The sequence below is a fragment of the Mus musculus genome, chromosome 5 (genome assembly GCF_000001635.26).
Source record: "Mus musculus strain C57BL/6J chromosome 5, GRCm38.p6 C57BL/6J".
NCBI lineage: Eukaryota > Metazoa > Chordata > Mammalia > Rodentia > Muridae > Mus > Mus musculus.
In genome coordinates, this window is record NC_000071.6 from 136,136,082 (window position 1) to 136,147,455 (window position 11,374).

Below are 11,374 nucleotides of genomic sequence, written 5' to 3' on the forward strand. Positions count from 1 at the left end.
GCCAGCCTTACGCCCCACCTCCTGCTTCTGCGATGACTACAACTCCCAGCGGCCCCTGCGTCTCGCGCCTGCGCTCTTAACTGATCGGAGGACGCGATGGCGGCGGCGGCTGAAGTTTCTCTTTTGCAGGAGTGCGGCTGTAAGGGCATCCGGACCTGTCTTATCTGCGAGAGACAACGCCACAGGGACCCGCCCTGGCAGATCTGCCTTCAGGTACGGACTAGGAAAAGAGTCATAGCCAGAAAATCTATTCATCTTAATGGGAAACTAAGGCCCAGCTTGCCTGTAAAACAGCCAAGGACCAAAGCCTCGCGGTAGGTGAGTTGTTTGGAGCGCTTATATCTTCAATATTCACAAAACCCAAAAGGTGGACCAAGTGCCATCGGCTGATTAATGGAAGGGCGGGGAAATGCTGGTGCACGCCGAGATCTCTGCATTTGAAAGGCAGAGAGGCTGGAGAACGGACCTCAGCCGCCCAGCAGGTTTTAGGAGTTACCTTGGCAGTAGGGAAGCGGCTGTCACACATCATCTCTGTGACTTTGGGGGGTGAGGGGTGGGGGTGGGGGGCAGTGGTAAATAACTTGGACTGAACGGGTCTGGTTTTGAGTGAGCTTCCGGAGCACAAGGGAGACTGCATGGAAATGGTAGGGAGTGCTGAACACTAGGCCGCCTGTATTAGACAGGGAATGAGCGACTTAAGACAGCACAGGCAGCCGGGCAGTGGTGGCGCATGCCTTTAATCCCAGCACTCGGGAGACAAGAGGCAGGTGGAATTCCGAGTTCGAGGCCAGCCTGGTCTACAGAGTGAGTTCCAGGACAGCCAGGACTACACTACAGAGAAACCTGTCTCCAAAACAGGCTTTGATTTGGGGGAAATTTTTTTGGGAAAACAAACCTGTATGAATCAGCTTTACAGCCGGGCAGTGGTGGTGCATGCCATTAGACTTAGCACTTGGGATGCAGAGGCAGGCAGATCTCTGTGAGTCCCAGGCTAGCCTGATCTACATAGGGAGTTCCAGGAAAGCCCATCTTGAAAAACAAAAACAAATCTGTCTTACAAGATACTAATAGGATCAGGAGTCAGGTAGGCCAGGAAGAATGTTAAAATGTTTCCCTTCTAGCTCTCTGTTGACCAGGCTAACACCTTCCATCAAAATGGGCAATGGATGGATGAATGAATGAATGAATGAATGAAAAATAACTTCAGAGCATTTGTATGGCCCTGGCAGTGCTGTAGCAAGTTGCTGGGATGCATAGCCAGGGGAATGCTTGAGTAGAGGCCTGAGATAGGAGCTGTGGGTGGCTGAGGCGACAGACACTTAAAGAGATCAAAGGGGCCTGAGCCAAGTTTTTTGTTTTAGTTATTTTCTTTAGTTAGAGGCCCCAGGGCGCCCCCTCCATAAGCTAAGATTGCAAGCATATGTCACTATGTCTGGATCATGGCAGCATTCAGAGTGACCAAACACCCAAGTGTTTATTATATCAACTGGTGAACTGAAGAGTGGGCAGTGTTGGTGCTGGCTTGAGGGAGGTCAAAGATATCTACATAGCAAGTTTCAAACCAGACTAAATAAAAGCCTGTCTCGACAGGAAAGAAAGAGGCAAACCATAAACTAATAAGAGATTTTTAAAAATCTCGGATATCCATGCAGTAGATATAACCTTAGAAAGGAAGGAAATTCTGACGCGAGTTCCATATGGATTCACCTTGAAGATGTGCTGCTAAAAGAAGGAAGCCAGTCTCTAGCTGGAGGCGTGGTCTGGAGATAGTGCACCTGCCTAGCACCGCCCAGGCTGGAGAGATGGCTCTACACTTAAGAACACTGACTGCTTCGGGCGTGCTGGCGCAGGCCTTTAATCCCAGCACTCGGGAGGCAGAGGCAGGCGGATTTCTGAGTTCGAGGCCAGCCTGGTCTACAGAGTGAGTTCCAGGACAGCCAGGGCTACACAGAAAAACCCTGTCTCAGAAAAAAAAAACCAAAGACCTAAGTTTGCCTCCCAACACCCAAGTCACTGGCGCCCTCTTCTGGCCTTGGAGGGCACATGTGCATGCCACACACAGATTCAAACATAGAAAGAAAGAACTGCCCTAGTGAGGGGCTTGGGATGGACCTCTGTGGTAGAGTGCTTACCTAACATGCTAAGGCCTGGCTCATGTAGCCCAGGCTGGCCTTATTCACTATATAGTGAAAGATGACCATGAACTCTTAATGGTCCTGAAGACCAGGATTACAGACCTCTGCCGCCACACAGGTTTTTTTGCAGTGCTGGGGAAGGAACCCATGGCTTCATGCATGTCGGGCAGGCCTATACCATCTGAGCTACAGCCACAGATTTATGATGCCCTACATTTTATGTACATTGGTGTTTTGCCTGCATGTGTGTCTGTGTGAGGGTGTTGGATCTCCTGGAACTGAAGTTAATGGACAGTCGTGAGCTCTCCCGGTTGGTTGTCTGGAAGAGCGGCCAGTGCCTTTATTCGCCGAGCCTTCTCTCCAGCCCTAAGATGGCGTTTCTACTACTGCATCTCTTAGTCTCAGAGGAGGCAGGAGCAGGGCTGAGGAAGACACACATCTGTGGCTTCCAATAAGCATTGGCCAGCCCCTGGCCACCCAGACCACAGCCTTACGGTTAGCCCTGCTTCTCAGACTCCTGGTGCAGGCTCCTGTCCTTTATCTTTTTGCTCCTGAGGGGTCGGTGATAGTCACAGTGCCAAAGGAATAGTGCCCACATCCCCCAGCCTCAGGCCAGGTCCTCAGAGAAGAAAAACACAAATGAGAGAATGAGAATCCCATGCCCTGAGGCCTGAGGCCAGGTTCAGGCTGCATCGCCCCTGCGACTCCAGGCTCCTCTCCAAGTTGCTTTAGTTCCAAGAAGAGCATCGGAATCCCAGAGGCTCCTGGTGGGTCCCGGGCACATGTGGCTATTGTGGGTCTTTGCTGGTTCCAGGGCACTTCTGTTTGGGGTGTATGCGTGTACAGGTGTATGTGTATACAGGTAGAGGGCAGAGGATAACCCAGGTGCCCACCTTGGTGTTTTGAGAGAGTCTCACTGGCCTGGAATTTTCTAAGAGGCCAGGCTAGCTTGCCCTTGGTCTGACCTTTGCCTCCCTCCCCAGCTCTAGGATACAGGCATCCATGACCACACCCAGCTTATTACATTTGGGTTTTAGGGGATGGAGCTCAGATCTCTGTGCTTCTTGCAGGTTAAGCACGTCAGCAGCTCACCCACTCTGCCCCATCTCTGTCTTTTACAGAAAAAATGCTGTTTCCTCTACTGCCCAGACACAGGCTGGGCCGCAGGGGCCGAGGGCTCTGACTTGGAGGGTTGGGCATTCCCCTTCCCAGGAGTGACACTGATACAGGACTTTGTGACCCCAGAGGAAGAAGCTGAGATGGTGCGTCTGATGGACTGCGACCCCTGGAAGCTCTCACAGTCTGGGAGGAAGAAGCAGGTACGGTGGCCTGAGCTGAGCCGAGGTATGGTCCCTTTGCCAGTGGCCCCGGCTACCTCCTGTAGCCACACCCTAGGGATCTTTGGTCACAGTGGGTGTGGACTTCCTCATCAAGCGTGGCTGCCGCGTCTCTGTGCGGCTGTCTCTGCGGCTGTCTCGTTGGTGAGGGGATGCCAAGCTCTAGGTTGGATTTCTATCCTGTGTGCTGCTAGAGGCTGCCGGGCATCACCCGTTTCTATTGTGACTCTCACTCCTCACCTGTATGTCTCACCTTCTATCTTTTCCCTTCCTCGTTATCTCTCCCTTGCCACAATGTAGTCAGTGCCTTAGTAGCTTCAAAGGTGCCCCTCACCCTTTGCTCCTGGCACCATAGTGCTGGGTTAGAGTTCTGGCGACATCAGCCAGTTGGGGGTCCCTTCAAGCTTCGTCCTGTGCTGGGACAGCCCCAGCCACCCACTCTGCCCCTGACCTCTGAACAGATGGAGCAGTCCTCCTACCTAGGCTTTCTGGGTCCTGGGATTTCATGCACACACCAGCCATGCCCAGTTTGTGGTTGCCATGGCTTAAGCTGGGCCACTTCTCCTTCCTGTCTCCACTGTAGGACTATGGCCCTAACTGCTTCTCCTTCCTGTCTCCACTGCAGGACTATGGCCCTAAAGTTAATTTTCGGAAGCAGAAGCTGAAGATGGCAGGCTTCCAGGGTCTCCCTGGCTTTAGCCAGAAGGTAGTCCAGAGAATGGGCCTTTACCCGGGGCTGGAGGACTTCCAGCCTGTGGAACAGTGCAATCTGGACTACAGCCCTGAGCGGGGCTCCGCCATCGACCCCCACTTGGACGACGCCTGGCTGTGGGGCGAGCGGCTGGTGAGCCTCAACCTCCTGTCAGCCACAGTGGTGTCCATGTCTCCAGAGGCCCCTGGCAGCCTGCTTCTCTGCTCAGCCCCCTCCGTCAGACCTGATGCTTTTGAGGACAGCCTTGTGGCTCCTAGCAGGTCTGTCCCCTGCCAGGAGGTGGAGGTGGCCATCACAGTACCCCGCCGCTCCTTGCTGGTGCTTACAGGGGCCGCGAGGCACCAGTGGACACACGCCATCCACCGCAGACACATCAAGGCCCGCCGTGTGTGCGCCACCTTCAGGGAGCTGTCCAGTGAGTTCCTGCCTGGAGGGAAGCAGCAAGAACTGGGCCAAGAACTGCTGCAGGCTGCACTCTCGTTCCAGGGGAGACCGGTGTGATGCTTCCCAGGGCCCAGGAGCTGTCACTGGCCTGGCCAAAAGCTTGGCTCCAGCACAACCATCGGAGGAGCTAACACTGAGGTCTCCCCACAGCAGTAGATTCGTGGGGTTTTTTTGAGACAAGGTCTCATGTAGCCCAGGCTAGCCTCCAATTAATTGTGTAGCTAAGGATGACCTTGGACTCTTGCCTTTTCTACCTCCTCTTCCCAAGCTCTGGCTTGATTATTTTGTTTTGTTTCTCTTTTTGGGACAGGGTCTCCGGCCTAGACTGGCCTCAGACTCTGTTTCCAGCCAAGGATGACTTTGAACTCCGGATCCTCCTGCCTCTACCTCTTGAATGCTGGGATTGCCAGCGTGCACCATCATATGCAATTTTTGTCTGTGCTGGGATGGCAGCAAGCGTTCTGCCAGCTGAGCTACCCCACCCCCCTAGCCTGTTGGGGGTTTTTGAGACAAGGCCTCACATGGGCTAGACTGGCCTGGAACTCCCCATCCTCCTGCCTCAGCCTCCCAGTCGCTGAGGTGACAGTGTACTGGTGAGGTTTTAGGAGGAGCCATCTGACCCTTGACGTCATGAGCATCGTATGTCCTGCCCGGAGCTGGTTCTGCTGGGCCTGGGCTGCGGCCATTCCTCAGCTCACTGAGTGTCATATGTGGAGGGATTGAGTCTTTTAGAACTTCAGTACTTGGGACGAGTAAGGTGGCTCAGTAGCTAAAGGTGCTGCCACCAAGCCTGATGTTCAGTCTCTGCAATCCACGTGGTAAAAGGAGTGTCCCCTGATCTCCACACGCACATCACCCATTTTGATAAAATTCATAATAAAAGAAAAACCTTGGTCTCATGTGAAATGAATTTCTCCTTTTCCCATCCCTGTGTGAAGTAGTTGTAGTTATTTTGTTTTGTTTTAAAACAGGGTCTCACTTTGTAGCCTTGGCTGTCTTGGAACTCGCTTTATAGACCAGGCTGGCCCTTAACTCATAAAGATCTCTACCTCTGCCGCTGAGTAAGTGCCGGGATTAAAGATATGCACCAATCCACAGAGCCCAACTCTTTCTTTTCTTTTCTTTTTTTTTTTTTTTTTGAGATAAGCTTCCCATTTGTAGTACAGGCTGGCCTCAAAATTTGACCAGTCAGGACCCAAGGATTAAACTTAGTTTTAAAAATTACATTGACTTAGTTATTTAGCTATGGAAGCAGGCACAGCTCTGTGTATGGAGGACAGAAGACCATGCAGGCCAAGGTGGAAGGTGGAGTTGTGTGGCTGGCCTGCATGACAGCCTTGTACCTCCAGGAAAGGGTCACAGCCTCGGGGTTTGTGATACCAAGTTTTGGGAGGCTTGTGTTTCTGTGTGCAGATTGCAGACTTATGTGGGTGCAGTGCACTTGCTCTGTGCATGCATCAGGGGGCCAGCTGCAATCGCATGCACGTGGTATCCGTGAGGTCAGCGAACCATCGGAGGGAGTCCAGTTTCTGTCTTCCTCATGGTGGTTCTGGTGATTGGACTCCATTAGCCTCGGCAGCAAAGACCTTTCCAGACGGAGCCATGTCACTAGCCCCTCAGCTGTCATTGTGCGGGCGTCATGCATTGTGTGGGACAGGGTCTCTAGTTTGCCTGCACCTCTCCAGGCAGGCTGGGCTGGCTGGCACGGAGCACAGGAACCCACCTGTGTGTTCATCTCCAGCCCTGGAATCGAATCACACCTACCCCCAACCCAGCTCTGCGGGCTCAGGCGTTCCTGCATGCTGGCCAGCACCTGCTGACTGAGCAAAACTGTAGTGACAACTTTGGAATTTTGGGTTCCTAAGAAAACACAAATAAAAGAATCTGTTTTGGTTTTAATCCCAGATATGGGAGATGGGGCTGCTCCAGCCTGTCCAGAGCAGCTGACTATGATTCACCTTGTGCCCTAGCAGGGATGTGACTTAGCCAGTGGTAGGTAGTTACTGTGATTGTGTGACACTTGGGATTCTGGGGACTTTTCGGAGAGTATATATATATGCTAGGGTCCCAAGAGGGGTGGCTGTCATGCTGTGTTAAGTAGTTGTGTGCAAAGAAGAAACAAGAAATTAGCGGGCTGGAGAGATGGCTCGGGGTTAAGAACACTGACTGCTCTTCCAGAGGTCCTGAGTTCAGTTCCCAGCAACCACATGGTGGCTCACAACCATCTGTAACGGGATCTGGTGCCCTCTTGTGGTGGGTCAGCAGAACACTATACACAGTAAATAAATAAGTCTTGAAGGAGGAGGGAGAAGTAGTAGTAGGTAGATATCCTAATGGCAAAGATCAAACTTGCCCCAAGGAACTTGACACCCCAATCATCAGGAAGTAGGGGAACGTGGCCCCCTTTCAGACCCCTGACTTTGTTCAGGGGTCTCTTTTTCTCTATCCTTTTTCCTCTCTTATATAATGTTAAGGGATTGAAAGGGTGAAAGAAAAAAGAACCCACAAAGTAGCTGAAGACCGGCTACACTCCCCAGTCTCTGTTTTATTTTTATTTTGGAAATTATCTTTTAGGTATGTGGTTTGCGTGATACACGTTGGTGCACCATGTATGCAATACCCATAGAGCCCACAAGGGGGCACTGGATCCCCTGGACCTGGAGTTGCAGACACTTATGACCCTCCTTGTGGGTGCTTGGAATGAAACCTGGTCCCTCTAGGTTAGCCAATGCTCCTCACTACAGAGTCGTCTCCCCAACACCAATGGCTCTGTTCTTTCTGACCTCTCTCAAAAGTAGCAGAGACTTAGAAACTGTCTAGGAAGTCTGTACCCGGATCTGAGTCATCAGCCAGGCCTGACAAGCCCTGAAAAGGCCCTGTGTGAGGCAGCTTGGTTCCCTACTGACTCACTGAGCCTAGGGCCCAGCAGAGTGAATAACAGGCTTTCAGACTACCATCGCTGCTGCCCCTGCATCCTCTTATGCAGAGTATGATGAGGCTGGGGCATGACTCAGTGGTAGAGCCCCTGCCTAGACTCCTCCAGTGAGGGGCTGGGGGCGTGGCTCAGTGGTAGAGCCCCTGCCTAGAATCCTCTAGTGAGGGGCTGGGGGCGTGGCTCAGTGGTAGAGCCCCTGCCTAGAATCCCCCAGTGAGGGGCTGGGGGCGTGGCTCAGTGGCAGAGCCCCTGCCTAGACTCCTCCAATGAGGGGCTGGGGGCGTGGCTCAGCTGTAGAGCCCCTGCCTAGAATCCCCAGTGAGGGGCTGGGTGAACAGTAATAGATTGCTCACCAATGGAAACTGATGGAGCCTGCTGCAGTCACTTTCCACGTCCTCAGTGGCCCTGACCTTGGCTCCTAGCCTCCCACTTCAGAGTCCTGTTGGTCCAGTTGACTGCCACCGACTCCAGGGCAGCCACCCAATGCATCCTGCCTCCCAGCAGCCTCCCTTGCTCTCTTGCTACACAGATCCTAGTACATAGACTGGCAAAGAGTAGTTCCACAGGCTGCAGGATAGCCAAAAAGGAACTGGGCTCAGTGTACAGCCATTCAGCAAGGACACAGTTTGCCAGCCTTGGGCAGGTCAGGATGTAAAATGGAAACAGTAGTTTTCTGAGTTTATGTCACTCAGGCTGGCTTTGAACTCACCATGTAGCCCAGGCTGGCCTGGAAGCCACAATCTTCCTGCTTCTGCCCCGCAAGTGTTGAGATCCTATGTGTGTACCCCTGGTAGCCAGTCTGTATTCTTAACAGGAAGCCCCAGGGATCTGCCCACCAGGCCTCAGAATAGGCCACCCAGTCCACAGGACCAGGACAAGGGACACGTGGATGATGGCTTAGGGTACAGGCATGCTGCCAGTGGCTCTCTGTGGCTGATGGCGACCAGCTTTTCCGAAGCATGTAGTGAGGTGCACAGGCAGCTTGCCTCTGCACTGCACCCCAGAAGCTCTGCTCTCCCTTCCCCTTGCAGCAAACTCGGGGTTTCTTTCTACCTCCCTGGCAGCTCTGAGAGGACTCAAGGAGCCGTGGGTGTCAGCCTGAGCAAGGCAAATGACAAAACTCAGCTTCGGTGGCGTGGAGGCCAGCACTCTCCCAGATAACCAGGTGCATGCAGCTGGTGCCTATCCCTGAAGACAGGAGATTAGGGTCCCACGCTTAAATCATAGAAAAGAGGTCACAGACAGTTATGGCTGGCCATAAAACTAGTTCCTGATAGCCCCACAAAAGACAATCTTTTGGATCCGCCCCCCCCCCTGCCCCCCACCTACCAAATGGTATCGTGCCTGAGTTATGACTTACCCAGTCTGCCTTCCCTCCCTTCCACCCTGGGCATTCAAAGAATCTCTAACTGCTCTGTATATAAGTGCTAAAACACCAGAGGGGTTGCACTCAGAACCTATGCTCTCTGTGTGTGTGTGTGTGTGTATGTGTGTACTCAAGATAAAAGGACTCTTTTGCAAAGATTTCTCAATTCTTGAGCTCTTCTGGATTTCCCGAGGAAAGGGCATAACAGTAGGACCCTGATGCCTCAGAACCGCCCATGATCCGGCATGCAGCCTGACGCCTGTTGTGAGGCAGCCATGTTGAAGCTGTGAAGTGGAAGTCTGCAGTGCTTACCCCTAGGTCAGCCTGCAGTGTATGACCCCTCCTACCTCAGTCTCCAGCCTGACTGTCTAGAGCAGGTGTTTCCTAAGGCAAGTTATGCCATCGCCAGAAGGGCACCTACTGTGCGGTAGGCTCCAGCAGTTTCCAGTGATGAAATCCTCCGGAGAGAATTCTCTTCGCCAAGGTGGTACAGCTCTCTAAGACAGACACTCTCAGACGGTCTTTGGTGACTCATGCACTTTATTCCTTGTGGACGGGGTCCTCTATATATTTTGAAGTGGGTTAGGATCTAGAGGCAGATGCTTTCTATTGGCTTGGTCTGAGATGTTAGAGATGCTTCATCTGCATGCGGAGGGGTGTGGAGCAGTGGACCGTACCAGGAAACTTGGTATAGTTGAGTGGGTACAGAGACCCCAGCACCCATCTGAGGGTGGTAGGCGTTTCCCTGATCCCTACCAGATTCCTGGCCTGGAACACGGGACCACACTCCCCACATAAGAACGTGACCAATGGCTGGGCATGGTGGCGCTCGCCTTTAATCCCAGCGCTCGGGAGGCAGAGGCAGGTAGATTTCTGAGTTCGAGGCCAGCCTGGTCTACAGAGAGAGTTCCAGGACAGCCAGAGCTATACAGAGAAACCCTGTCTCGAAAAACCAAAAAAAACAAAAGAACGTGACCAATGGTCACCTAGATGAGAACAGAGGTCTCCATGCTAATGAGGTATCTGGATGGGCCCTAAGGGTTTAATTACTAAGTTTCCCTTCCTGGACATTCCTTCCAGCAAAAGGTATTTAACCTCTGGTCCACCCTGAGGAAGTGGTATGCCCCCATTTTCCACAATGAACAACCAACAAATGGTTGGACAAGCAAGGACTGTCTCTCTCATCAAGAGCCACTGTAGGAGCTGAGAGGAAGCCTTTGGCTACAGATCTGTGCTGTCAGAGTCTCCCCCAGAAGACCCCACCATGCTCCCAGACAGTCACTGCTTAGCTAAGTCAGGGTCTCCCCTCGCCCCTTGGCCTCAGCCTATGCCGTTTCTCACTGAGGCCCGCATCTTACGTTTTCCCACCCCGAGTGGTGACATCAGGACATGATTTGTGTCTCTACATTAAAACAAACAAGCAAATAACCAAAAACCTAGTTGCTGGCACACCCCTGTCCTAGCACTGGGGAGGCAGAGACAGGGAGATCCTGGGGTTTTCCTGGCCACACAAACTACTCACCCAAAGATGGTGTCTGAAGAGCTGGCCTCGAACTCAGAAATCCGCCCACCTCTGCCTCCCGAGTGCTGGGATTAAAGGCGTGCGGCCACCACGCCTGGCTAAGGCAAATCTTATAAGGACATTTAATTGGTCTGGCTTACAGGTTCAGAGGTTCAGTCCATTATCATCAAGGCGGGAGCATGGCAGCATCTAGGCAGGCATGGTGCAGGAGGAGTTGAGAGTTCTACATCTTCATCTGAAGGCTGCTAGCAGAATACTGGCTTCCAGGCAGGTAGGGTGAGGGTCTCAAAGCCAACGCCCACAGTGACACACCTACTCCAACAGGGCCACACCTTCTAATAGTGCTACTTCCTGAGCTGAGCATATACAAGACATCACAGGCCTACACACACACACACACACACACACACACACAGACATACCTCCACACATACACACACACACATATGTTCACCCCAAGAAGAAGATCTTTCCCAGGAGGGGCTTATGTCTGGGGTGTTTAGTTTATTGGTGGCCGCAGTGGATGGCCTGGGCAGGAGCCATAGGGACCTAAGGGTCCCATACCTCAGAGGCTCCTCTTCTAGAAATTGTGACATCTACCTGCCCCTATCCAGATGGTTGTGAGCTCCACCCACACTAAGTCTGCCCTTTTCCTCCCCCCTCCCCTTCAGAAAGCAACACAGGAAGAGGCACCCACTGCCAAGGGCAAGGTTTTCTCAGGGGTCCAGTTGACAAGGACCTCACTCAAACTACACTTGGGTGCCAGCAGCCTGTGTGGTCATCCTGGAGGGGCCCATGTTCATTCTGCTCCTGTGGGGCAGTGACCCCACATAAGAAGCTCTCGTGCCAGCACTGGGGGTCAGCAGTGTGGCAGGCACTGGGGTGGAGCCCCTAAACCATGGTACACACTTCTCAAGAGCACA

At 52.7% G+C, this 11,374-nt stretch overlaps 1 protein-coding gene across 8 annotated transcripts; it reads left to right on the forward strand.

Annotated features, from left to right (window-relative positions):
• Nucleotides 1-63: 63 nt before the first annotated feature.
• Alkbh4 (alkB homolog 4, lysine demethylase) lies at nucleotides 64-5,719 on the forward strand. Of its 8 annotated transcripts, none has more exons than NM_001359417.1 (3): nucleotides 64-213; nucleotides 3,257-3,479; nucleotides 4,098-5,534. In NM_001359417.1, exon 3 carries the CDS (start codon nucleotides 4,140-4,142, stop codon nucleotides 4,683-4,685), a length of 546 nt encoding a protein of 181 aa, NP_001346346.1. In that variant the 5' UTR covers nucleotides 64-213; nucleotides 3,257-3,479; nucleotides 4,098-4,139; the 3' UTR covers nucleotides 4,686-5,534. The 8 variants fall into 8 exon arrangements, with proteins under 8 accessions (NP_001346346.1, NP_001346343.1, NP_001334421.1 ...); NM_001359414.1 differs by having other exon boundaries at nucleotides 3,257-3,454; nucleotides 4,056-5,534; NM_001347492.1 differs by having other exon boundaries at nucleotides 3,257-3,454.
• The last annotated feature ends 5,655 nt before the right edge of the window (nucleotides 5,720-11,374 follow it).

Excerpts from the sequence above, each read along its gene's own strand:
- Alkbh4 (NM_001359414.1), top strand. The coding sequence starts at position 97 with ATGGCGGCGGCGGCTGAAGTTTCTCTTTTGCAGGAGTGCGGCTGTAAG. Across the intron at positions 214-3,256 it reads CCTGGCAGATCTGCCTTCAG|AAAAAATGCTGTTTCCTCTA; the intron begins GTACGGACTAGG and ends TGTCTTTTACAG. Across the intron at positions 3,455-4,055 it reads AGTCTGGGAGGAAGAAGCAG|GACTATGGCCCTAACTGCTT; the intron begins GTACGGTGGCCT and ends TCTCCACTGTAG.